This window comes from Mycteria americana, chromosome 6, assembly GCF_035582795.1.
Source record: "Mycteria americana isolate JAX WOST 10 ecotype Jacksonville Zoo and Gardens chromosome 6, USCA_MyAme_1.0, whole genome shotgun sequence".
Lineage (NCBI taxonomy): Eukaryota > Metazoa > Chordata > Aves > Ciconiiformes > Ciconiidae > Mycteria > Mycteria americana.
In genome coordinates, this window is record NC_134370.1 from 4630761 (window position 1) to 4656752 (window position 25992).

Below are 25992 nucleotides of genomic sequence, written 5' to 3' on the forward strand. Positions count from 1 at the left end.
AAGCCTCCTTCTTGCCTTTTTTGGGTTTGTTTTTTTAATACTGTGGTGTGAAGCGTCTCGGTAGGATAATGGATAGTTCTGAGCCTGCTCATGAAAGCTGTTTTTCACACCAAACAGAATAAAAGCAAAATTATCTCCTAAAGCTGTAGACTTCCAACACACCATCTAAGCGCCAGTGCCTGTTATTGCAAAATTAGGATCGGGGCTATGTAAATATTGCTCTTCATTAGCGGATGAGGAGGGGAAGAGGAGGGAAGGCAGACCCCGAAAACAAGGGCAGCATCGTGGTACCCGCCGGGAGCAGCGCGGGGAGCCATCCCCTCCGTACGGGGATGCTGCTGCAGGCACGCTCCGTGGCACGTCGGCCCGACGAAGGCTGCAGGGCTGCCTGCAAATTACTCAATGCCTCCATAGATAAAATCTAAAAAAACAACTAAAACAGCGGACGAGTTGGAGCTCCCTGACGTGGCACCACTGCGTGTAACCCAGCTGCGGCTCTGCACCAGGCACACGAGCTCCGTTTGCATTTCACAGACCCCATAACCGCCTCCTGTGTTTTCCTTCCTCAGGTATTTCAGTCGTTTCTTGCCCGACACTTCATTCATCGCTCGGAGGCTCTTCCTGCGGGAGGACAGGGTCGGTGTAAGACCCACATCCCCCCCCCCCCCGATGGCAGTGTTGATCTTGGAAGCCGGTGCTGCCGAGCTGCGTGCGGCAGCGGTGGCCAGCGCTGCTCCGGGCGAGACAGCCACGTCTCCCGCTTTCTGGGGAGGCCAAGCAGCTGCAAGCGAGGTGCTGGTGAGACCTGTCTGGGGCATCCACCGAGCCAGTAACGTGCACAGCAGCCTGTGCCGCAGCCTGGGGCTGTTGGCAAAGCTCCCGAGATGCTCCTCGTGGTTACGAAGAGGAGAGGTTGGTTATTCCAGCCCCAGGGCCGAGCAGTCCCTGAAGCAGATCTCCTTGCTCTGCCCGGTGCAGCTCCCTCCCCATCTCCCTTCCTCCGCTTCCCCCTCCCCGGGAAAACAGCCTGGGGAGCACCAACCTGAGGATGGAGTTGGAGAAGATTGTGGGTGCCTTAAAAGTGGGGGAGAGCACTGTGCGTGTGTGTACGTGCCTGGCCTGGATAACAGCAGCGTTATAATGAAGTTCTGTAGCGCTTTAAAACCAAAGGAAACCCGTTTTCTCGTTGCGAGCACCCAGCCGTCCTCCTTGGCAGCATGCATGAGCACTTTCCGTGACACGAGTGCCAGGTGGGACTTTGCCGTGATGCCAACGACCAAAGCAGCAGATAACAACCCAGGCTGAAGGTATTTTACAGCAGTTTGCCTCCGAGAGTGATTTAAACCCGAGCCGGGCAGAGAAGTCCCCAGCAGAGGTGACTTTGCCGGCCGGTGCAGGACGGGCAGGGCTGGCAGAGCCGCGTCGTCCCCGCACGGAGCAGCACCGCTCGCTGCCCGCTTCCCCCTTTCCTTCTGGCACCGGGTTATTTTCAGCTTTATGAAGCAACTGTAGCCCAGTGTGCTAACGGGAGGCGATGACAGCTTGGTAGGTAGGGCCGGTGGTGCTGACAGCTTGTAGCATTGCACCTTCCCCGGGAAAATTGCGGCAATCACCTGGCAGGGTGGAGAAAAAAAAAGTGTTTGTGCAAAAGCCGTGATCATCACGGGGATCACGGTCCTGCTAATATTTATTCTAGCAGATCCACCGTGTTTGCAGGGCCGTGTTTCAGGGAAAAGCTCACAGCTGGGTATTTTACGAGGGGAAGAGTTATACGAAGACATGTTGCTGAGGGATTGCTCCAGCTCACTCGCTGTCGGGGCTGCCGGCCTCCAGCCCCCGTCCCCCGCGGGGACACAGCCTGAAGGAGAGGAAAAACCTGCAGAAAAGGATGATGTGGGGGGTGAGTCAGTTCCCGCAGCCTGCCTGGCGTTTAGCCTTGGTCCCCACGTGGTGCGGAGCATCCCGAGAGCCCTGTGGGAAGGAGACGGGGCCTGGGCTTGGTCTCCACACGCAAGGGCTTTGCTCTGGAGGTCGGCTGGCAGCCCTGTGGCTCGTTCCGAGTGGCCCAGGGTTTGTTATTTGTATTTTTAAATTATTTTTCAGGTGCTTGCTTTAGTAACGTCTCCTTTTCTTCCTCTCCCCGAGGGATTGCCCGGCATGCTGGATTGCTGCAGCTTCGGGGAGAGGCGGGGGAAGACAAACCAGCACCTCAAATGGTCAGAAATGGGTTATTGCGGTTGTGAGCAAAAAGTGTTTTGGGTGGAAGGTACGTTACTGATGCTCGCTGGCTGAAGTCAGGATGGCCACAAGCATCTCCCAAAAGCCACCCGTGTCAGATCCGGGAGGATGTCTGGATTCCCATGGTTTCCTCGAGATCAACAGCAGCTGGGATGCTTGCTACCCCTTTCGGTCTGGCGCTGAGGGGCAGAAAAAGGTTGTGGAGAGGCTCGGAGGTTGTGGAGAGGCTCGGAGGGGGCCCAGGGCTGCCTGGCCATGGGGAACAAGCACCGCATTGTGCCCCCAAAACTGCTCTTTGGCCGATATCAATAGAGGACTTGACTGCCCGGTTTTGCCAGCTCAGCACTTCAGCACATGCTAAATTCACCCAATAAATAAGAAATGAGCAAAAAACCTCCTGATGGGTTAAGAACAGATGCTGCATTGATGGTCGTGGCTGATCCGCCGTGGCTCCACGGCCAGCACAGGCGATGCTGGCTCGGTTATCACCATCTTGGGGGGACCTTTCCCCAAAACGTCCCTCCCCGCACCCTTACAGCGCTGACCCCGGCCGCGCGGCAGCCGTCCCCCCCCCGCCGGGAAGGTGGGGCGTGGGATTTCGTGGCAGTCGGTGCCTGTGAAAACTTGCTTTCCGAGCCGAGCACCGGCAGACCTGCGTCAGAGGGAGTGCCTCCAGCCGGCACCCGCACGTGGCCTTCGTCCACGAGCAGCCGCTGCAGCACTGCGGGGCCGTTGGAAGGGTTTTTCCATCCTCTTACAGGGAAGGTAAAAATATTACCGGGAACGACTCAAGGCTGTATGTGGAAAATGTTGGGTTGCAGCATGTGTGGATTTGAGCAGAGAAAATGAGGCTGTTGGCTTGATTATCTTGCCAAAGTCCAATAAAATGCAAAATTTCCCTGAAAGTCAAGTGCGTTCATGGCTGTTCTCCGAGATGTGTCCAGGCTTGGAAACACTTTTCATTTGGATGGGAAGAGCGTGCTGTGGACGTGTTTAATTGCTCTCCAGGTTGCATCCTCCTTCATCCATCGTTACAGGCATTGCCCATGTCCTTCTCTGAAGTGCATGGAGCACCTTCCATCCTCGCAGGATGCTCTAGCCCACCCACAGCAGCCCGGCACACCCGCGCCTGCGTACCGAGCCCAGGGAAGTGCCGGAGCCAGGAGATGAGCTCGATTAGCAGAAGGAGAAAAAGTAACGTTCTCAGAAGTGCCAGAGTTTTGTTTGTAGAAAGGATTTGCACTTCTGAGAGGGCTGTTGACTTTCAGGAGACTTGGGCTTTCAAGTACCTAAATCACTTTTGGAAATATGCTTGCAAATTTTTGTAAGTACTTAGAAAATGTTTCTCTTATGTCCTCAGGCCTTCTCCAAGTGCAGGGGTAATTACAAGTTGTCCATTAACCACAATGTGCAGATCTCTGCTTGAAGCTCTTACGCATTCAGCACCCAGAAGACAGACCACATGGAGAGGCACGGCTTGTATTTGAAAAATAGGAGAAGGATGACGTGGGGACTGGGTGCAGTTGGGTTTTTAGAGGATAAATGCCTGGTTTTTCACATGGGCTTGGGGCTTGTAGGTTTTGGGAAGGTTTCAGAGACTGAAGGCCGTGTGAAATGTAGCTCCCCAGCTTGGGCAGTGGCCAACTCCTCCTTGGGCAGCAGGAACGTCTCCTTTCAGATACAACAGCCTGTGTGTCATCTCCTGCAAGAACTCGTTTTACCGTGGTGCGTCATTTAGCACAGTGCCCAAAGCCTCTCAGCAACGTGTGGTCCGCGGGTACGAATTCAGCACAAGCACCTTGGCTTTCTTAAGAAATGACTGGAGTGTGAAGTAGGTGGGGCTTTGACCTGCATCCCTCAGGGGATACGTAAAAGGATGATTTTGCTTCATTTAGAGCCTGGGGTAAGTTATTTTGGTGGAGTTCCTCCCAGCTTACCTGGGTTTGAAAGAAAAACACCTCAAGCAAATGTGCATAAATTCCCCAGGAATGTTGGTGGGGATGTTTGGAGCAAGGCTCTGTCTTCAGGCTGCGTGTTTGGTCATGAACCGTGCGACGGCGGACTCTGCCGGTACCGACGCTCCTGGTTACTCCAGCTTCAGTCTGGCCCCGGCTCTTGGAGCGAGCGTGTGACGGAAACAGCATGGTGTTTGCCTCCGCCCAGGTACACGAGTGCAAGAGAGCCACAGAGCTCTCCTACACCCTCCTGCTATCCCCAGGCAACCCAACATCCATGTTAGTTTAACGACATTTTGTCTAACCTATATTAACGGGTTCTGGTGGTGAGATTTTGCAGCTTTTGGAAATCTTCAGCAGGATCTTTATTGTTGGAAACGCAATACACCCTCCTACAGCCCCCGCTTGCTGTCTCCAGCCTAAACCCTACTTGTCCTAAAGTGTTCCTCGGAGGTCACCTTGTCTGGACTTACCAACTTCTTGCTGCTCCGGACTCTCAAAGAGCTGCCGGCGCCTGTCTTTGCAGATTTCAGCCCACCAGACAGCTCGTTCAAGAAAATACTGACTTGATGCCAGGCGCTGGTGAAGCCTCTGGGGAATCCCACCTGACCCACATTTCCACCAAGGCATGTGCTACCCGTAACTTACCACGGAGTGTAGTTTTTCTCCTTTACAGTAGTTTTGCTTCATGTGCCCATCTCCTACAGCCTACAGCCAAAACGTAAGCCCTGTACCCATGCTGCGGTCTTCTCACCACGGAGGTTTCAGCCGACACTAAAAAAAGCCTCCCCGGAGACGGGGATCTTTAAAAGCGAGGAATCTCCTAACCCGGAGCCCTGCTGCATTGCAAATACGCTTCAGGTTTCATACTGCACGTAAATCCCACATCAGGAAAGGCAAACGTAAGGCGGAGGGGAGCGCCGGACGCTCGTGTGCTCGTACCTATTTATCAGTGTGGTTTCTGAGGATTCGGGGGCCGCAGATCAGCTGAGGATCTTCAGCTAGCGGGGGGGCTGCCTTCCCCCCGGGTATTTATTGGGTGCACATTCCGGCCCATCGGGTGGGACGTGGCCGGGCCAGGCGTCTGCGGAGCCAGCGCAGCATCGCAGGCATTGCGAGAGGCTTGCGTAAGCCGCTGAGATGCTCCAGGGTCTTCTCCTGCTCAGAGCCAGCGGGATGGCCACGTTATTTCCATTGGCATTCACTAATTAGGATTTAATTTGCTCCTTTAAAAAACAACTCGGGTAAAAGGCATGCCCGGTCAGGTAAGCACGCTCGTGGTCAGACGGCATCTCCCATGCAAAGGGTTTCGAATGCTTGCGAGCTCCTCGTCGTTGTCGGAGTTTGAAACTGTTTTGAAGAGGTGACAGTACATAAACTAAATCAGGTTTTTGGCCAAGGCAACCAGCCGTGGAGCCTCTTCTTTAGAGAGACAAGGGACGGAGAACTGACCTCGCGTGGCCTTTCAGGGAGGACAGCCACGAGCCGTCACAGCCGAGGGTTTAGCAGCACCTGAGCTCCAGCTGCTTAAAGAAGGGGCTGAAGTTTCTCTTAGCTAGTTTAATAAATGGAGCTGTTGGAAACATTCATTTATTTTTGGCAGAACAGCTCTGTACTGCCTTACACGCGCGACTGGGATGTGCGTGGGGTGGAGGTGGTGATGGGGCCGATCCGGACCGGGATGGGGATGTTTTCGATGCGTCGCCTGTTGCAGGGGTGGGAGAGCCGCAGGAGCTGCCGTGGGGAGGTCGGGGTCCGCGGCGGCTGCCCAGCTCCCGGGGACCGGGCGGCCACAGGCTGGGTGTTTCAGTGATCCACTTGCTTTCTGCTGGGACGGGGGGGCTTGCAGGTTTGGGGGTCGGGGGGACTCTCGGTTCACCTGGTGTAACTTCCAGCCCAGCTTCAGCATTCCCTCCGGTCCCCGTCCCCGCGCCTGTCTCAGCTGCCTCTTTCCCCTTGCCTTTGCAGAACCGCCAGACTTTCAACAGCCTTACCTGCCTTAGCACCGCAGCCGAGGACGGCTCCCAGCGGCTCCCCGGCCCCCAGCCATGGACCGCGGCCCCCCGCTCCCCGGAGGTGATGCCGGGCAGGACCCCCGCCTGCACCCCGGTGCCGGAGCCGCCGCGCTCACGGGCCGATGAGTGCCGGGCCAGCAGGGACGACCTCTCCTGCGAGGAGGAGGAGGAGGGTGGCGGGAAGGAGGAGGACGGGGCGGCGTGGCGGAGCGGCGGGACGGGCGCCGAGAGCCTCTTCCAGCTGGACGGCGAGATAGATATCGAGCAGATAGAAAACAACTGAGGAGGGAGCGGGTCCTCTCGCCCCGGGGTCGGGGGGCTGCCAGCAGAGCCGTGGAGGGCTCCCCGCCGCCAGCGCGGGGCTTGCGGGGTCCTGCCATTGCTCCCCTCCTGCCAGCTGGAGGGGACGAAGCAGCTTTGCCAAAATTTCATCAGGTATTTAGAGCAATTTGTGTGCGTGCGCGTGTAAATCTTGAAATTCTTTGTAACTACTGTAGCCAGATATCAGCTAGTCGGAGGAAACTGCCTGTCCGACTGGGGAAACCAGGCGCAGGGATCGCCAAAAGACTCGCATGTAGCGAGTGATCGGCTTTTGCCAACGTGGGGTTGGAGCTGATGGGGCCAGCCACGCTCCCCCGGGGCCCACCCGCGCTTGTTTATTAGGGGGTGCGCAAGGAGAAACCACCACCCACGGGACTGGAAAAGCGGGGAAAACCAGAACGTGGAGATGTGCAAACGCAGCGCTGGCTGGCGGCTGCGGGGGCGGCTGCCGCTCCTCTTCCCCTGCCGCATCCCGCGCGGCCCCGGCACCCCCCTCGCCCCCCACATCCCTGGCAGTGCCGTGAGAAGGAAATCACAAGTGAAGTGTTTTGCTTAAATTTAATAATGGTAAGAGCTGGATTTTTACTTCTTTTTTTTTTTTTTTTTTTTTAATTTTCCTTTTCCTGATGAGGAATTAAAGGGACCCCCAGCCCACACAGCTCCAACGCGGGGCGGCACCCACAGCAGCGCTCGGCAGGCGCTGCCCGAGGGTGCTCAAATGCCTTTCTTCCCTATTTTTTTCCTTCCCCGTCCCCTCTCTCAAACCCGTCGGGAAAAAGCCCCAAACAGTCTTGGTGCCGCCCTCGCTCGGGTTCCCAACACCCGATTTTGAGTGAGGCCGGGCCATTTACCCATTTACCCGCGGCTGTGCCCTCTTTGCTACCGAGGCACGGCCGCCACCCTCTTTTTTTTTTTGCTCTGTCTTACTGTGAAGGGGCTGCAGGCCCAAGGCATGCCGCGGGGTTACTTGACAAAAATCAGCTGGCGAAAGGCTGAAAATCCAGGTAGCAGCACTGAAAGCTTTTGCTCTTCCTGTGCCTTTTTTAAGCACAGATAAAGTGGTGACCGTTATGTTTGTACGATATGAATTCTCTTTGGTAAAAATAAGCAGTCCACTTCCTAACAGGTTTAGAAGGACACATATATTTTTTTTCTCCCTCTTTTTTTTTTTTTTTGGTTTGTTTGTTTGTTTAAAGCTCTAGGAAAGCTGTACGAGTGGCTTCCAGCATCTTCTGCAGGTTCCCTCAAGCTCAGGGTTTAGTTCCCGAGCTCTGCAAAAGTGAGAAAGGAAAAAAAGTCATTAATACCAACAGCAATTGAAGACATGACATTTTTAGCGGGGTTCAGCACGCCCGTTGACAAAGCTTTAGGAGTCCGTAACTCAGAAAGGGCTAAGAGCCACTGGTACAGGTTTTATTCATCGTTTCTGGTTATGTTAGTGCACTTTTTTCTGCGGTGGTTCGGGATGCGTGTGGCATCTCCCACCACAGTGGAACCCATCAGCTGTTATATAGCTTTATCCCTGTCCTGGCACCGCAGAGGTTTTGCTGGCGGCAGGGGCCACGTCCACTCCCTCCGGGCCGGGTGCTGGCAGGCAGAGCCAGCCCCAAATATTTGGGGAGGGGATGGCAGGGATGTCTTTTCATTTTGGAGAACCCTCCAGCTCTCTTAGAGTGGCGCTTGCTGCATCGTTTAAAAGAAAACGCATCCTGGCTTCACCGTTAGCCCTCCTGCGGTGCAAGGCACTGCCCGTCTCGGACGTTTTGGGAGGGTCCAGCCACGCCAGCGTTTCCCCAGGCTGCGGCCGCCCCTCTGGTCCGTGCCCCCGCAGCGGCACAGCCACAGCACGGGGCTCAGCTTTGAGTCTTCCTGATGCTCGATACCCCCCACCACTGACGCGTCCCCGCTCTCGGGGGGCACAGCTCCCGCTGGCCACGGGCACCTCCTCAGCTGCCGGCTCCCGACTGACCGAAAAAGGGCAAATTCACCCAAATCCATGTCCGGCTGCTGCTGCAGAGCTCCGGGTGGGCTCTCGCATGTGCATCACCGGGGCTGTAATTCCTAAGGGCTTCTGTTTTCTTTCCAAGGGCTGCTACCGGTGCCATGCTAACCCCCCGGTAGGAAGGTGACCAATGGACCACTACCCAGCTGTACTCGACGTAGCCGTAGCATTCAGTTTACATACAGCACAACCCGTTTGCCTTACTAAAGACGCTTCTCCAATGAGTCATGGCCTTATACTGGGCACGTTAGCGTAGGCACAGACTACAGTTAGTGACGGTTTTGAGGCCACGGTGGTGTTCTGTTGGGTATTTCGTTGTTGGGTTTGTATGATTTCATGTACTTATTCTCAGTTTAAGAAAGCCTTACTTTTAAAATTTTTTTTTTCCTCTCTCTCTCTCTGTAGAGGTAAAAACATTTGTGGATTTATATATATATAAATATATATATAAATAAAGTAATTAAAAATATTAAATATAATATAGTACGTGCCTCAGATTCAGGGGACATCCTGTTGATTGTAAAGTCAGAAGTGGCGTTGCTCCCTGGCATCAGGAGATCCGTACCCTACGCCCGCAGCGACCGCAGCGGGAGAGCGGGGCATCCCCTGCTCTTGGTTTGGAAAGGACTTCACCTATTACACAGACGCTTTGGTAACCCCCCCACCGGCAAATTCCTGCCAGCTGCCAGAATGTGATATTAAAGTAATATGCAGACAAGGGACGTTATTCCTTGCTAGGTAGCTAAAACAGGCTCATTATTGTGAAGCGACTCGGTGGCTTGTCCAAGGCATGACCCAGTCTGGCCAGCAGCCATTTCAGGATGACGGCAAGCTGTGTCAGCAGCAATAAGGGTTCATCAGTACGAGTCCTGAAAAAAAGAAAAAAAAAAAAAAAAAAAAAAAAGGATTTTAATAGGAAAAGTCTTAGCATGCGCACGGGGAGTTTGCTGTGTGTTTGCAGATGCAGCTCTTTGAGCCTGTTCTATGAAAGATTACATGAAAGAAAAGACAAAAGGAGGTATTTGTAAAATAGATTGTAATTTTTTCCATGTTATAGCATAGCCTATTTGGCCAATAAAGTTGTGTTTCAAGTGCATTGTTGAAAAGCTCCTGGCTGAACAGGCTAACAGACTTACGTAGGATGTTATAGGATTGTAGCAGTGCTTTACAGCGTTTATGGGTTTGATGTTCAAGAAATCAAAAGAAGAGGATGGCCAAAAAAAAAAAAAAAAAAAAGAGAAGAAGGAGAAGAAAAAAAAAAAAAAGCCTTCTGAAGCTATGACCTGTAGTAGCCAAGTCTCGCTGGCAATTGCACAAGCGCAGCGGGATGTGCGTGTCCCGGGGAGGGGCTGCCCGAGGTGCCCACCGGTGCAGGCTGCCCGCTCCCCGGGCGGGCGAGGAGGCTGCCCACGCGTACCCCTCCATGACTTGATTGCACTAGAGCAGCTCAGTCTCAGGAAATTGCTTGTTACTTTTACTGTGTAAATAAAGCTTCCTGGTTCAATAACCCCCGGCCGGCGTCTCGCCTCTCTGTGCCGTCCCCGTGGCCGGGCGCTGCGGCGGGGTCGGGGTGCTGGGGACGCCGCTGCCCCTCGGGGACGGAACGGCCGGGCCGTGGCACCGGTTGGGGTTTGACGGGGCAGAGCTGGGTGCGGGTGCAGGAGCCCCGCGTGCCTCTCCTCTCCCGGAGGGGGTCTGGCTGCACCTCCTTGGCATCTCCATGGGTGCTGGGGGTGGGGGGGTGTCCCAAAAAAATGGATGTGGATTGGGAAAGCTGGGGCCCTCCATCGAGGTGTCCACATCAGAAATAGTAAGGGTGTCCCAGCCTTGGGCTGCACCAGAAAAATGGGCATTTTTTTGATGTTCACGTGCAGGCAGATGTGATACATCCCCCGTGGTGGGGGGACGTCTCCCGTGGCCCCCCCAGCCTGACGCTGGCTGTTACTTAGCCATAACGCAGTCAAAGAGGTAACAGCGAAATGCAAAGCAACATTTAAGTGCCAAGTAGCACCTTATGCTTTTAAGGGCAGAGATAATGACCCACCCCTGAAAATAAAATCTAAACCCACGCAAGGCAAGAGCCCACAGCAGGGCAAGGGCACACAGGGTGTTAAATAAATCCCTAACGCCTTTGTAAACCCGAAAGGAAAACGGCTGCGTTTCCTCAAGCGAGCAAACAGTTTAAAAAGTTTCATGACAGATGGCAGGATGTTTATCTGCCTAAACTTAATCAGATTGAAGTGATAGGCTTAGTATAATAGAAAAAAAAGGAAGAATCGTAGGATAAAAAAGAAATTATCAGTGATCCGTCACGGCCCTAACGTTCGACCAGGGTTTGCGGCATCCTTCGCGTGTGCGTGGATGCACACAGTGCTGTACACTTTGGCTGAACCGCTACCCAGAGGATAAAAAGATATGAAAACAGACCAAAATACTGCACTAAGGTCATTTTCCCAGATGTGGTTTATTTTATTATAATTTAATTCCTAGCCCGCTTTCCCGCGCTGTCCCCAAGGGGTGCTGTGCAGCTCAGCGGCCAGCTGGTAGCTCTGCAAAACAAGGGTTTCCAACACTCGCAGGCTGCTCCAGGAACACGGAGCATCACTTCAGTGTCCTTCAGGGACCAGGGTCGTCTTCAGCTGTTGGGACTGCTGGAAACGTACTGGAATTATTGTTTACCTCCCGCTTGCAAATGTAGAGCGCAGCAGCTGAATGCAGAGAGCGGCCAGAGCACACTGCCTCAGTGTATGTATATATAAATATACGTAACACATGCAGAATTGTATACCTTTCCGTGGTCCCATGGGAGGTCTGAAGCAGGTTAAAGCCCAAACCGTCTCATTCCGCTCCAGCCTAAAGCACACAGCCTTGCCTAAAACCCAAGGAGCTGCAGAACTGCTGACACGCTGGTTAAAAGGGGACTTTTGCCTGTAAAGGGTGACCCTTGCAAAGCTGGCAAGCGTCGGTGGAGGTGAGCAACCCCTGCTTCCCCTGGGGCAGAGGACGTGATGGAGCAACCCCCAATCTCTAATTCTGCTCCCTGGTTTGAGCTCCCATCCCCGCCGCGCTCTTGCCACGTGCAGCGCGGCCGGGTGTTACCACGCATGCTGCAATAGCTGCGCTGTACAACTGTCGGGTGAGAGAAACTACAAACTCCAGGGACCTGCTGCAGCACTGCAATGCCCAGCGGCAGGGAGCCGCTCATTTTAGCAATGCTTATTCTGAGTAGGAAAAAAAAAAAAAAGAAATCTCATACCCATCCCTGCTCAACGGAGCATCACTTGCCAGCCCTGCACGTGCGGAGCTCCCTGGCAGCAGGATGGGGCTGAGCGGGGGCTAAACTGATGCGGCGGGTGCTCGGCAGGCACGCGGTGCTGGCACAGGATCAGTCCCGGGGGATGTTCAGCGAGTAGACCGGGTTCATCCCGTTCAGGTAGCTACAGCCGTCAGGGAGGGGTGTATACCTGTGTGGTTTTGGTATCTAGGAGAATTGGAGGAAAGTTTAGCAATGACTAGTGAGAAGGAAAGAAAGTGGCTGAACGTTTCCACGTCGTATTTATAAAGCAGAATTTATAGTTGTGGCAGGAGGACTGATGGAGCTGGTGCTTTACAGACACTGGTTCCCAGTTGGGACTAGAAACTTAAAGCCAGGAGCGCCAGCACCGGCTGCAGCCGAGTTGCCCACGGCAGGGCCGAGCATGCCGGCTGTGCCGTCCCGTGATGCTCCCCACTGGAGCACCCGCCAGCGGGCGAGCTGGAGCTGTGTGGGGCTCAACGCCGACGGCGAGCCCCCGGCTGCACGGCTGGGATCCTAACAGGAAAGGGTAGGAAACCTGCCCCCACCCCCAGCCACGTCTGCCTGCAAGACCCCCACGGAGAGAAGGAAAAGCCCATCGGTCCCACAGCCCTCACCAGCTTATTCCAGACAGGGAAAAGCATTTCCAATCCTCTAAGCATCCCTGCCAGCGCCGAGGTGACTGAACACAACGACAAATGCTCCAGATCTGCAGGACGAGGTTTATTCCCGACAGGACGGTGTGGTTATTCCATAATGTGTCGCAACGTTACCGGATTCCCAAGCCTTAACCCGGGGCGGTGCCGGACAGGGGCTAAACGTGGCAGAAACGCAGTTACCGGCTGCCAAGGGCGCAGGGGCTGTCCCCCTCCCCAGGGTTTTCGTGCCGCCCATAGCGAGAGGCACGCACGGGACCCCGCAGAGCAGCGCTGGGCCAGTGCACCCCAGCCCAGGGCTTGGTGGCCTCCATCACCCCTCAAGGACATCCCCCATCCCATCTCAGGCACCCCAAAAGGCACAGAAAGGGTGAGTTAAACAGCAAAGCTTGTCCAGGAAGGGGTGCTGGGTCCCCCGTTTCCCACCCGGACACCTCCAGGCTGGGTCCCTGGTGTGAGCAAAGAGTTAAAGGGGATACAGTCCCCCTGAGCATCAGCATCAGCCCCTCACCAGCCTCAGGGCTGCCCTCAGGCAGACAAGGCTCAGCCCCAGCCGGGGAAGAGCCTGGCACTTTTGGGAGAGCTGATTTCACCTGCGCTGGCAGGGGCACGGCACCAAGAAGAAGATGCTCAAGACGTGCCGGAGGACAGCAAGTTCAGCGTTCCCTTGATGAGGTCAGTCGATCATTTTAGTACCGTTACATGAAACATTTAGGAACGCAGGCGTTCACCACCCCGGGCGAGGCTGGGTCTGGGTCTGTTAATGTCAGATGGAGGTGGGAGAGGGCGAAGCGGCCTCACGGAGGGGCTGCATGCGAGGCCTCCTCCTCGTTCCTTCCAGTCGCCCACAGCACCGTCGGTTTTACAGCTGCTGGAGGATAATGTCAACCGCTTCGGCGAGGTCGTTCACGTACGCGTCAGGCTTCACGTGGGGGTGGTTTTCATCGCAAGGCCTGCAAAGGAGACAGAAGGGCATGGCTGAGCAAGGACGGGCTCCCAACCAGGTCCCCTGTCCCCGGCCGTCCTGCTGCTGCTGCGCTCACAGAGCCCAGGGCAGCTCTGAGGTGGCCCCGGATGGAGCACCCTCGGGTGAGCCTGGGTTTCACATTCCTCCCTCTTCTAGTTTTTTTTCCCCTTTTCTCCCTTCTCTCCCCCATACGCAGGTCTTTCCTGCATGCTACGGTAGATCCCATGTCCTTGTGCAACTGAGCTGGGCAAAACTTTGCAAAGCTTTGTATGGAAGACAATCTAGATCGTTAACTAACTAATCCAAATTAACGCACTGCATTTTACGTGGCACTTCTTCATTCGGGCAATAGCAGTATCAGACAGGGATCGCTGGGAGGACACTTCACTGCAAGCCTAGGATCTTATGAAACTGTGCAAATAATTATTCTCCCATGGTTCTTCTCTAGAAACAGGTAAAGAAAAGAAGAACTCACTTCCGACCTAGAGACATGAAAGGTCTGCACATAGCTCCAGTGAATGGGAAGGCTCTGACAAGGTTTAATTTTGCAGGATCACCATCTTCTTGTAAATCTAACAGTGGTGGTTTCAGACGCTGCCATGAAAAGGGTCAGACACCCTCCACTGTGAGTCCCCACCCCAAAGCAGAGCAGCTTGAAACCATTTTTTGCCAATGATTTAATTAGAGGTACTGGCCTAATGAGGCGCAGATGCACAATCCTATTTTACTGATTCAGCAGCATTGCTGCTGGGGAGGGGGGCAGATGTGGGAGGCAGGCATTTTCCAAACCCTGTGGTCCTGTTATGGCTCTTGGGCTGAGAAGCCCAACAGCTGCTGAAGAGAAAACATATGTATTTTATATGCTTAATGGCTTTCCTTTGGGAAAGAGATGAGAACCTTAACGTCCACCTCCCATCTCTCTTGCTCCCTGTAAAGGGCAAACCTTTATTTAGCACGGGACATTTTCTCAGCGGGGAAGATGCATTTCCCAGTGGATGCATGGGAGGCAGAGAGATTATTATTATTATTATTTATGATGTGCAGAATTTGGTGAGCACTTGTCTGTACAAGTACCAAATTACTTCTTCAGTTCCAGCACTGAAGCTCCCCAGGGCTATTTCCTTTCTGTTTGTTTTTCAGCCACGCTCTTCACATCTGACTACACAAGCTCCTTGCATGGCCTTTTTCGGGAGCCCACGCTGCTTGAGATTTTACTTGCTGCAAAGTTATAGTATGCAACTAGGAAAAACAAAAGACGCCGATATTCAGCTTTCCTTGTGTCACCTGCAAAGCCATGTCTGGCACAAGGATGATGGCTCTGTGAAACGGACTCTACGTTGGTGCTGGCTGTCATAAAAGTGTCTTATTTAAAAGGTGGAAGATTATTCCATGGGTCTTTATTTAATTATCCAAGTTCTATCTTGTTACAGGGCTAGGGTGCAATAAGAACAGTAATTATGATGGTTTTTAGGTTTTCCTCAACTGAAGAAGAATTTAGATTGCTGAAGGTAAAGCAAGTTATAATATGCAATGGAGAAAAACCTTCAAATATAAAGCAAGTAAAAATCCAGTATGTATCCATCCCTTAGGTGGCAATTATTGCTCACCCCTTGATTTAACCAAAAGGCTTTTACGAATACAGAAATACCTTTGGGGAGCACTGTAAAATACTCATTTCTTGTCAATAATCCCTAATTTGAGTGGAGATCTAAAAAAAGTCATGAACAAAACTTCTTTCCCTTTTACACCCTGAAAAACGTTTCTTTCCTATCTTACGCATCAGGAGAAAATTTTAAGAACTGCTTGAAACGAATGCTTCTACAAGAAATTTTCAATTACACAGCACTCTTTGATCTATTAAAAGGAATCTGTGATTGATATCTGTGCTGACTATACAGAAATCCACCTGTAACTCAGCAGCTAAATACCAGTCATCAAGGAAATGCCCTGTACACACTAAACGTGTGCTGCGGAAGGGGCGGGTATATAAATATATATATGTATATAGATATATATACTGCAGTAAAGCAAATTAGGAAATAAGGTATTTTTACCCATTCGTCCAAATAACGCGTGATGACAACAGACAGCCTGGCCAGCCACCAACTCCTGGCTCCAGCGAGGTTAATGTTAAAACCCTCCTTAGCTCCCGAGGAGCTACGAGTTCACCCTCGCCTGTTGCCCAACTGCCCCCCGCCCCACGGGACCGCTGGGGTGGACCCGGGCTTCGTTTTTGTCTGCTGCACCCCCATCATTGATCCGAGCCCGATTATTCCTCTTCTGCTTTGCAGTCCGATACCCTATAGGGTTACAGCTGGGAACCCTAAAATACCCTTCTGCTACCCATGCTGCAGCCAGCCAGCCTCGCTCACGAGACAAGGGTTTCAATCATTTTACTAATACTTTACTGGCATTATCCAGAAGAAAACGAGAGGAATATGCAGCCCTTACGCAGCAGATGCCTCCCATTAAAGCAGACGGGGTGCAGCAGAGGCCAGCGGTTCAGCAGGTGCCTCCCCTGCCTGGCCCGGCTCCAGCCAGGACCCCGCGTCCCTCCCGTGATGGGGAGCACCCCCGTGACACTGCGCTGTCCCCACATCGGCCATCCCTACCCCTGGGCTGGAAAGTGTCTTTCGTTTCAGCCCATGGCACATTTTGGAGTTATACTTTTGAGACATGTCATATGTCTCAGATTACCTATATGCTCATCGCTGCTAAGTGGGGGGAAATGCAATAAATAAAATTGTCTGAACTCTTGTCGGAAAGCAGAGACCTGGAATAAAACACACTTCCCTGCTCTCCTGCCTTTTCCTAAGGCTGTGCTAGGCGCTTTTATTCCTGTCAGTGCCACCCCAAGAGCTGTTTCCCGCAGCCTCTTCCGTTGTCTTGCAGAAGGCTTTGTAACTCACACAACTGCACCCAACTAGCCAAGCGATGCTTGCCCCCGCCGCCCCAGCTCAGCATTGCTCTTTAAGCATCTGTCAGAGGGAAACTGCAAGCAATAAACCCCCAACACTAATGGAGCGATGGAACGGAGCGATGCTACAAATGCAGCAAAACAATTCAGGAGCCCAAGTCTGGGTGCCGGAAGCGAGGCAGAAGAGAGAGCTCTGCCATAAAACCAGTGGGCAAACCCAAGAGGCTGGAGGATGAGCCCTTCTTCTGCCGTCCGAAGGGAGTGGAGACCATGGCTCTAGGCCAGCCGCTCCCCTGGGGCATTCGGGCTTTCTCCCAGGAGAAACCCTCAGTCACTGAGGGGTTTAAGATACCCTTCAGCAGAGCACTGTGCTCTGGAGCTCGGCCCTGATGTCCTGGGCGTTGCTTCGGTGCGTCAAAGCCTCCCTGGACAGGGCCACCGGGTGCAGGTGGAAACTTCAGCCAAGGGCAGGTCTTGCTCTCATGGTTTCAGCTTTGCTTCTCTTTTGATGATAATGGCTCTTCTTGCATTGCACGATGGTAGACATCACAACAGTGGGTCACAAAACTGACAGCGGAGGTTACTTTTTAGTACTTTTCTCTTTCATATTCCAGAAATAAATTTAAAAAAGAAATCTAAAAATATCTTTAATTTGCTAGGTCAGTTGAAGAATAAACTGGCATCGAGCTAACTTTAAGATAAACTCCTTCTGATTTTTTTTGGTACGTGGGACTCTGGTTGCACAGGAGAACATATATCAAAATGACGGAAAATTATATTCTGTACCGGAATATTGAGCTGTCGGCAGTCTTGGCCAGTGCACAAACTCGCTTGTGAAAAATCAGCTCCAGCCTTGGGAAACACTCTCTTCAGTAAAGCAGGACTCCTTGGAGGGGTTGAGCATCACAGCCTGGATGCGTACACAAATACCATTTTCCAGCCCAAGCTGGCCATGACAGCTGTGAAATGTGGCACTTCATTTCTACATTGCCTCTTTGTGGTCACCTTGCTGGTATATGAAGCGGTCAGGGAAAGAAGTGGCTTAGCACAGGGACCCTCTGAAATCCGGGGTGCTCCTTCTCGGTCCCTACCGCGTTGTGAGGGCTCAGGGACACATGATCTGCGCCTGCCCCTCTGTGCACAGGGCAATGTTAGGAGAACATGTTCTTCAAAAGAAAAAGCCATCCAAAGTGAGCTTTACATTACAACACATTAAAGGTATGAAGTATCTTTAGCATGATGCAACATGGACAGAGGTCTTGAGACTCGGTAGTTACTCACGTTCATCAAATCATCCTCAGGAGATGACTAAACATCCTCCTCTCCCAGGGACCATTTATCACTGTCAGTGCTGCAGAAGCTGAGCAGCTATCTATAGCCCCATGTGCTCCGAGCCAGATCCTCCGCCCATACTAAACTGGTTAGTTCAGATCAATGCTTCAGTCTGACACATCAAGGAAGCAGCAGGGTGCTGCAGAAAACTGGCGCTGCAATTTTAACTCTTCACTCGGTCACTTGGTAAGAGAAGCTCCAGCATGGTATGAGGGCTACTGACTAGCAGAAAGTGATGGCTTCCTCCTGGTGAAGCACAAAACCAAATCCTAGATCATAAGGGGCAGTGAAAAATCAGCTTCTGCAAGAATAAGAAGGTTCACTTACTGTCGGGGTCAGGTTTCCACTCAGATAGGTCTCTTCTGACAAGCTAAATTCCCTACCTAGGCTCAGCTATCAGGAATGGTCTCAAATTGCCCCGACCTGCTATGTAATTTTCTCAGCGGTTCACCCAGATGCAGTTAAGTATCTGTGATGGATGAAGGGATCTACGCTGGTTTGCACAGTCCTTTGCAGGAACTACTACGAGTCTTTAAAGTGAATGAAGCAAGTATGTGTAGAAGAGAGCATTGCTAGGGACAGCACAAAAGGATGCCTCTAAAAACAGAGACTTTGAGTTAACCTTTTTCAGTTGGGATTCTGGGTTTAGTCTGTGGGTCGGGGCGGGCATCGGATGTTGCTGGCAGCTGGCTCTGAACGGCACTCTCATGGCAGGACCGTTTCTGCAAAGGGAATTTGAGCTGCAGAACATCTGCAAAGGAGAAGACGCGGCTGGGTCCCGGAGGTCTCCTGCTGAGCTGGGAGCCAACCGCCCCACCGGGAGCAATGAGGGGGTGCGTCCAGTCTGAGCACCAAACCCTCACGTCACACTGCCCTAGGAAACTTCACGTACCGGTTGGAATGAGTTTCTCAGTGCCTCCACTTGCGCTCATTTCCAACAAAACATATGGAGAACAAAAAGGAAACAGCTGGATTACTGTGTGGACAAAATATTTAGCAGATAAAAGCCTAAGTGGAGGTAGCCGACATGGATAGTCACGGCCACAGGGATGGAAACAGCCGCAGAATCTAGCTCAACCTGAGACCTGCCAAAACTTGACTTCAGAGAACAGGAGCAGATGGGGATTGATCAACACATGATTAGTACCACAGGTTAAAATTAGCTTTTGCATAGTTCTTTAAAAATAGGGGTAGGTAAGAAAAACACCACACAGGGCCAAAGCAAGGCACAGAAGTTAATTTGAAAAAGACAAATGATCTCACATTCCAGCGTACAGAGCTGCAGTCATTTGGCAAACCTGATCTGTAACGCTGCATGTCCCACGATCGCTGACCTTTCCAGCAGCACAGCTTTCTGTGAGAGAGCAAAACCCATCGCACAAACTCTCCCTCTGTTTGTACAAGGGATCTCTCTGTGTCACCACACAGACTTCCCACTAACTCCCCAATTAAATAGCGTATACTCCTGCTGCATAAAATTAGATAAAAAAGCTTGAAACCATTTCTCCTGACAGCGTATTCTTCAGGGGCTCTTACCACAGCTGTAAAATACGTGAGACAGAGTTTAACAAGATTTTCTTTATGAGGAATGTAAACAGACACTGTAACCTTTGCTAGTTTCTTTGGACAGATGCAATAATTTTAGTTGGTGCCACGAGTGAAACTCTCATTTTTGTGAAATGTGCTATTTAATCAGTTTGGCACTGAAAACCCAAATAAATCACAGTGACTGACGGCACACTGATGGGCAGTTGGACGAATGGCTGTAGAGCACGTTTCCTGACGTTACGATGAGAGACAAACCTGCACCGAAGCCACTAAAGGCACCCAGTGTTGCCAGAACTTCAGGGAACCCCGTACCTGGACCCCATATCTCATGTCACACCCAGATCTCCCCCAGAATAGAAAGAGAGGCTTTTGTGGTTAAAACACTTGATTTTGGAGAGCTGCTGTGCGTGACCCAGGGCAGAAGGTTTGTCCTCACGAAGCAGCCAGAACCTTCCTTTGCTTTGCTGCCATCATTTGGGAAGACTCTTTTGCTGGGAGAGGTGGGCACCGTCAACAGAAACTTCTAACCACAAGCCACGCAGCCAAGGATGCCTTCGACATTGCTGCAGAAGTCGGTGGCCTCTAGGGATGACCTTGCCATGCCATCTCCTCCTGGCCAACACGCCTGCAAGAGCTCCAGGAAAGCAAACCCGTGTCAGAGCAAACCAACATCCTCCACTGCTCCTCTCTTGCCTCCCAGAACTGCGCACACAGCTAATTGTGTTTAATTGCAACTCATTTAAATTCAAGCATCCACAAACAGGTAAAAATTAACAGCCAAATTGTTTGCTAACATCTGAAGGAAGTCTGTGGGCTTACCTCTTAATCATTCCCGTTTATGTTAAACTGCTACAGTTTTAACTAAGCAGAACCAACCGGCTTAGATACACCACTTCTCCAGGCAATATACCTCAACATACAGGAAAATACTGAGATTGAGGGGATAGGGAGTTATCTTCCTGCATAAATTATCTTAATAAAAAAAAAAGCTTGGCAAATGCTAGCAAACATTCCCGAGATCTTTGTTTTTCTGAATTTCAAGGCACTTCCTGGGGTGAACACTTGTACTTTTCAAATGTACACGTGCTGAAAATTTAATGTGGAGTGTTGTGGTAATTTGTTTGTTTCTCATCAGTTGGCTGCATGGTGATGCTCTAACTAATGAGCTCAGATACACAATTCCAGAGATAACTGCTTAGAAGAGGATGCTGAGAGTGCTGGTAGGGCTAAAATGGGTGCATGGGGGAGCGCTTGGTGTCCCTGCTGCAGTTTGCTCTACCAGGTCTTCTGCCAGGTCTTTTAAAAAACACTCACAGCACCAAGATCCGATGCAGGACATGACATTGGGCAGCAAGGAGGAGGTTGAAAATGCTGATCATAACTGCAACTATGAAGTGGTTCAGCGCAAGTGGGGCTTTGTCAAAATAATGAAGTAAAAGGAACAGCGGTGACCAGGACAGATCACAAGCTAGAGCCTGGCGGTGGCAAACTCCCATGGATGTTACATGTAAAGCTTGCGGGAGGGTCAACACAAATATTTCCAATATTTCTCTTCACAGGCACGACCTTTACTCACGCCAGTTGTAAGTTATCCCTTGAATAATTCCAATTCCTGCTATTTCTGCAGGATACACCGCACCAACCGGCCGCCGAACATACAACGCTGAGGAAGCGGATGACGCAGGCAGCTCTTTTCCTCCACCCATCCCTATTTATTTTCTCTCTCAGGAAATACAGCACATATGAACATGCCAGATTAAGAGCTTTGGAGATTAAAAGTCCTGAAAGTGTTTGTACAGGCTGTGGATAGGACATACACAGATTCATCTTAAGTAAGCAACAGGCATGAAGAAATGCAGGACAGCGATGGGGAGACATGATGCGAAGTGCTGCCGTTGGGACAGAGGGTACTGTTGGCTAAATGCTCTCATGTGATTACACCAGAGCATGAGATTTTATTAGAACTGACTTCTTTCTACCACCTCCAAAACCCCTCATGCAAAAATGCCCTGGAAAGTCAAGCTGGTTTGAACAAATATTTAAACAAGCAGAGCACTGGTGTTCAGGCAGCTGGGCAGCAATTTTCCTTGTCAAAACTGCAGAGCTCTCTCATCTTGTAAAGCAAAAGCAGTTCAGCAGGGGCCAGGCGTTAAAAGCGTGCGTACCAGCGTTACAGCAGAGGAGAGGGAGCAGCACACACGCCTGTTCTGGTCTTGGACTGGTTCCCAGCCTGCTTGTCCCTGAGCACACGTGGCCTGGGGACAGCTGGCGTCGCAGGGAGAGCTGGAACCCGGTGGCCATCAGGACGGTGGGACACTCAACCAGCCCCTTCTGCCACACGGGGCTCTGGTCCCTTCTTCTCTGCCCATGCTGAAGGCATCGCGTGGGCTCTGAGCTGGGACCTACCGCGGTCCCATCCAACCCGGAATGCAAAGGTTAAGGCATCATGGCTCAAAAGCCAGTCTTGCTCTGTGCTTGGGATGATGGATACTTGATCGGACTCCTCAGAGAACACTCGGGTGGAAGGGGGTTACTGCATTCGTGACTGCCATCCTCAGCCTCGTGGAAACCATTTTAATTCATCTCATGCAGTGAGGGTGTGTATTGGTAATATTTGTGCAACGTACTCTTTGTGCAACATACTCTTATACTCAACATACTCATAGGCCAACCGATACAGCTAGAGGAAACAGATGAACTTTTGAGAACACAAAATGCCTCTGCCTCCGCAGAGGTGCACATTCACCCCTCGGGAAACACCTGGGTTTCCCCCGTCACGCTGGCCCAGACCCATTTCACCCAGTGTTGTCTGTCCAAAAGCAAGATGCTGTGCCAGGCTGGTCACCTAAACCTCTTCAGGAGCCTCCTCCTCAGGACAGACAGGTCCCTCCGAGGGGAAAGGGAAGACTATTCATCCCATGTTCATCCCATCTTCTTAGATAACAAGTCTGGATAGGAAATATCCTCTGGAAGAGGTGATTTTTTTTCCTACTGACTCTATTTAAAACAGATGACAAGCTCATACTCCAGAACCAGTTCTTCGACAGTCAGGGTTAGGTGTAAAGAATCTGCTCTAACTTTTAGATAAAGCTTAGATAAAGTTAACCGAGATAAATCCTACCTCTTGCGTTACTGCAGTCTGCGAGCACATGGTAGAAATGAACCGTATATGCCAGGTGTCTTTGTGTAAGTGCAAGGGCCCCCAGGTTGGATGGGGGTGGACTGGGGGATCAGAAGCTCTGCACTGTACATATGGATGCACCTAGTGCTGCAATGCAAGTACAGCACAGATGTTTTCAATAAAAGCAAGCCTCCTTCTCCCCCTAAACGCACATTTGCTGTTTGCTGAGAAAATCTGAGAACTGCCCCTGCTTTGCCAAACTATCCAGTCTAACAGGGTGTTTGCAAGCACCGTGAGACTCAGCTCTGCCTGCTTGGATTAATTACTGATGACCTGCGTGGCTCTGCCAAATGACCTTACTCAATTCAGTAGAAAATAATTTTAAACGCCCCTGAGAAAGGATTTGGACATAAATATTTTCTTTGTGCATATATACAAACAGATGTGCATCTTAAATGCAACCGATGCATTAGCTATTAATGGGATTTAATATTACACGAGAGTGGGAAAGATTAATTTCAAGGGCTGATTTTGAAGCTCAGTGGCACTCAGGCTTCTTACTCTGTTAGGCACTTTTAAAGACCTTAACCTAAGAATATTTCATTGCTTTCCTTTAATACGTTGCTTGCATAATCCATATGAAATGTATAAAATGAATGCTGCCTTCTGCATTTCCAAAGCATTGAATGGAGATTTAAGTTGCAGAACTCTGGTAGATCCAGATACTAGCAAGAAAGAAGCTTTGCAGATTATAAAAGAAAGAAGTCTTCATTTCAGATTTCAAATGCTGTTTGGAGAAGTTTAATTTAAAAAGTATCGGGCCAAAGTTGCACTGATAATGTAACCCTCTAAACAAGACACTCCAAGATACAGCATTAAAAGACTGTTTCTCAGACAACAAGAATTTGGCCTACCCTAAAGAGACTAATATTTGTCTTCAGATGGTGCTCACTATATCAGTCTTAAATCAGTCTGGAAAATTAAGGCACGCTCTACATCTTTGGCTGCAAAGTTGCTCAGCCTGGACAAGGCAATGACATGGTCACACAGCAACCCCGGCACAGCAGGACCTCTCTGCGGGGTCTCTGTCTGACTTCTCCTCCTCCCACACCAGACAGGAATATTACATCCAACCTCACTACGCTCAAGGATGTCAGGAACCCACCTGTTTCTAAACATGCTCATGCGTTTAACTGATATAACAAAAGGTAATACGCTTTTGAACTAACCAACAAGAGTTCAGCCTAAGTTTTGAGTCAGTGTATTATTTACACCTTCTGAAAAGGCTCAGAGCCACCTGAGCACGCAGAGCAAATAAATTGGGGGTGCTCCTCAGAAACTTCTGCCCCTTCTAAAGCATAAACTTTGCTACCGTTACTCCAAATTATGGCTCATTTGCTTAAGCCACTCTGTAAATGACATCTTCATAATCTTCTCTTTGGAAGTTTGCACGCTGTGCATGTCTGTCTACCTCCGCTTCCATGACCACAGAGCCAAGGAGATGAGACTTCATTTGCCTACGAAATATTTTCCCCAAATCTGCAAACCTATTGATGTATCCATACAGCACCCTTTGCACCACAGGCAATGAGCTTTTGCACAAGGGGGTATCCTTTTCTATCTGCATGGCACCTCCTGCAATGCAGCCTTCACTTGGTGATGTGGAACTTCTACTACAATATAATCTTCTTCTTTTCAATAACAAATTTCCATGGACTATTCTGAACTCTTTCCAGGCTCTGCCAGTGGCTTATAAAAGCAGAGATTGCATGAGTAAGGAAAACGACTCTGTGCACGTTACCCAGACAGCAGCTCTTTCTGGTCCTCTGGCATATGACTCCCCAAAGGTGGCAGCCCACAGAGCTAATTATTTTTCAGAGCCTGCGTCAGCTGCCCGAAGTGACAGAGCTGATCAGCAGCTCTGCTTCTTGTTTTGTTTCGGCAATGAGAAAACCAGGCCCGCCTGGTAGCTGAGAGGGTAATAAAGTAAGCCTTGTGCTGTGTGCCTGCAGCCTCTGGGCTACCGTATGGGGCCGTTGGGGAGCAAGCTCCTAAATCCAACAGAAAACAACACAATCCTGTATAGACCAGCAAAAGAAGCCCACATTGGATCCCTTTTCTTTTTTAACTGGCAATGGCGATCTTAGGCTAGGCTACCTCTCTCCAGGGAAATGCAGGATGTCCTCTGTTGATTACGGTCACAAAGATGGGAAGCTGTTCAAAGAATGATGACATGCTGCATTTATGGACCGTGCTTCGTCCAAGTATCTCGAGCTCTTTGGAAGCGTAGCAGGAAACGTGCAGCACGGCTGCCCTGGAAACACGCTTACTGCGGCTGTGCAGGGAGGCAGCAGGGACGGCCACGGCGTCTTCCTTCTCCTCCTGGCTCTCTTCCACCTCGTCCCTGCATTGGGCAGGACACAGGAGGGAGTGCCGGGCTGAGGAAAGCTAGCTAGCACATTTTTCAAGGTGTCAAACCACATCTACGTTTGTGCTTAAAAATGGATTCCGGAAAGTATGCTAAGCTAACATTGTTAGTGTAAGGATTAAATCCCCAGTGCTCCTGGCACTCAGCCCTCTGCTTGGACCAGGAGACTAGTCCAAGGTTTATACCCACTTCCTTCCAGCTTTGGGTTACAGCTCCTCAGATGAAGGTTGCTGCTGTGTCCGGCTTGCAGTGTGCTACAGCACACGCTTAGTGCAGACTCAGTGTGAACCCCTGGCCCCCCTGAAGTCTTCCAAGAGTTTTGTTAAATACCTAGTCCCAGTCAAGTCAATGGGGATTTTGCCCTACGTTGTCAAATAAATAATCCCAAATTTGAAACAACTGACTGATGAATGCTCCGGTTTGAGCAGTAAAGCATTCGGGACGTGGTTTCAGCTCAAGGTGTTGCAGCCCGTAAGCTCTGCACGGGTAAGGTCTGCGTCCTGCGCTGAACTTGCACAGCCTCTCGCATCATCTTCTCCATCGGTCCCCAGCTGCCACTTCCATAAATACAATGGCTAATAAATACTGTGGCTACCTCCATATAGCTTCTTTAAATTAGGTTGTGTGGGACTGACTAGATACTTCCCATGGCAGTTTACTGCTGGCTGTTACTCACACGTGCAAACCACAGCCTGAAACCGCAAAATCATCAGGACTCCGACGTTACTAGTTTTGTACTGCACCTATCACGCTCAGAACAACGGCACCAGGCACCACCGCTGCCATCACTTTGTTTTCAGACCCTGCCACATTCATCCTCATAAGGCTAAGATGGTTTCCGAGTCAGTTCTTCATGAGCTCCAAGACCTAGAAGCCAACGATCAGGCTGTGCAAGGTGCCCAGAAGAGCTGTGAATGAAAGGGGGGATGACACCTCCACCTCCAGTGCAACACACAATGCAAGATTTTTCCACTGCAGGTACTTGACCTCTCCCAAGGGAAAACTGAAAGAGTCTGCAAGTCATGGGAGAGCACTAGAAATGGCCTCAGAGCACTAGTAAGGCTATTGCAGCAGCTCAGCTTCCACTGCTGTACTACTTGCTCAGGGACGGTACTTAGTATTTCTTAGGATTGGCCCAAACTTGGTACATTTCTTAAACATTAAACCAATAAAGAAGACTTACAGTTTTAAAACAGA

At 51.0% G+C, this 25992-nt stretch overlaps 2 protein-coding genes across 4 annotated transcripts in view; one reads left to right on the plus strand and one right to left on the minus strand.

Moving 5' to 3' along the window:
- FAM53B (family with sequence similarity 53 member B) overlaps positions 1-10040 on the plus strand; it is a 58019-nt gene extending 47979 nt beyond the window's left edge. Inside the window, exon 5 of one of the 2 annotated variants that reach the window (XM_075504375.1) lies at positions 6162-10040. In XM_075504375.1, coding sequence (XP_075360490.1) covers positions 6162-6491 — 330 coding nt within the window. In that variant the 3' untranslated portion in view covers positions 6492-10040. Of the gene's footprint in view, positions 1-6093 lie in introns of both variants that reach the window. The other variant, XM_075504377.1, reaches the window with a different exon arrangement.
- Positions 10041-11011: 971 nt separating this feature from the next.
- LHPP (phospholysine phosphohistidine inorganic pyrophosphate phosphatase) overlaps positions 11012-25992 on the minus strand; it is a 92960-nt gene continuing 77979 nt past the window's right edge. Inside the window, exons 7-8 of one of the 2 annotated variants that reach the window (XR_012776105.1) lie at positions 13076-13435; positions 11012-12012 (exon numbers count right to left, since the gene is read on the minus strand). Coding sequence is in view for 1 of the 2 variants with exons in the window: in XM_075504381.1 (XP_075360496.1) it covers positions 13345-13435 (91 nt within the window). In the remaining variant the exon portion in view is untranslated. Of the gene's footprint in view, positions 12013-12516; positions 13436-25992 lie in introns of those variants that run through there. The other variant, XM_075504381.1, reaches the window with a different exon arrangement.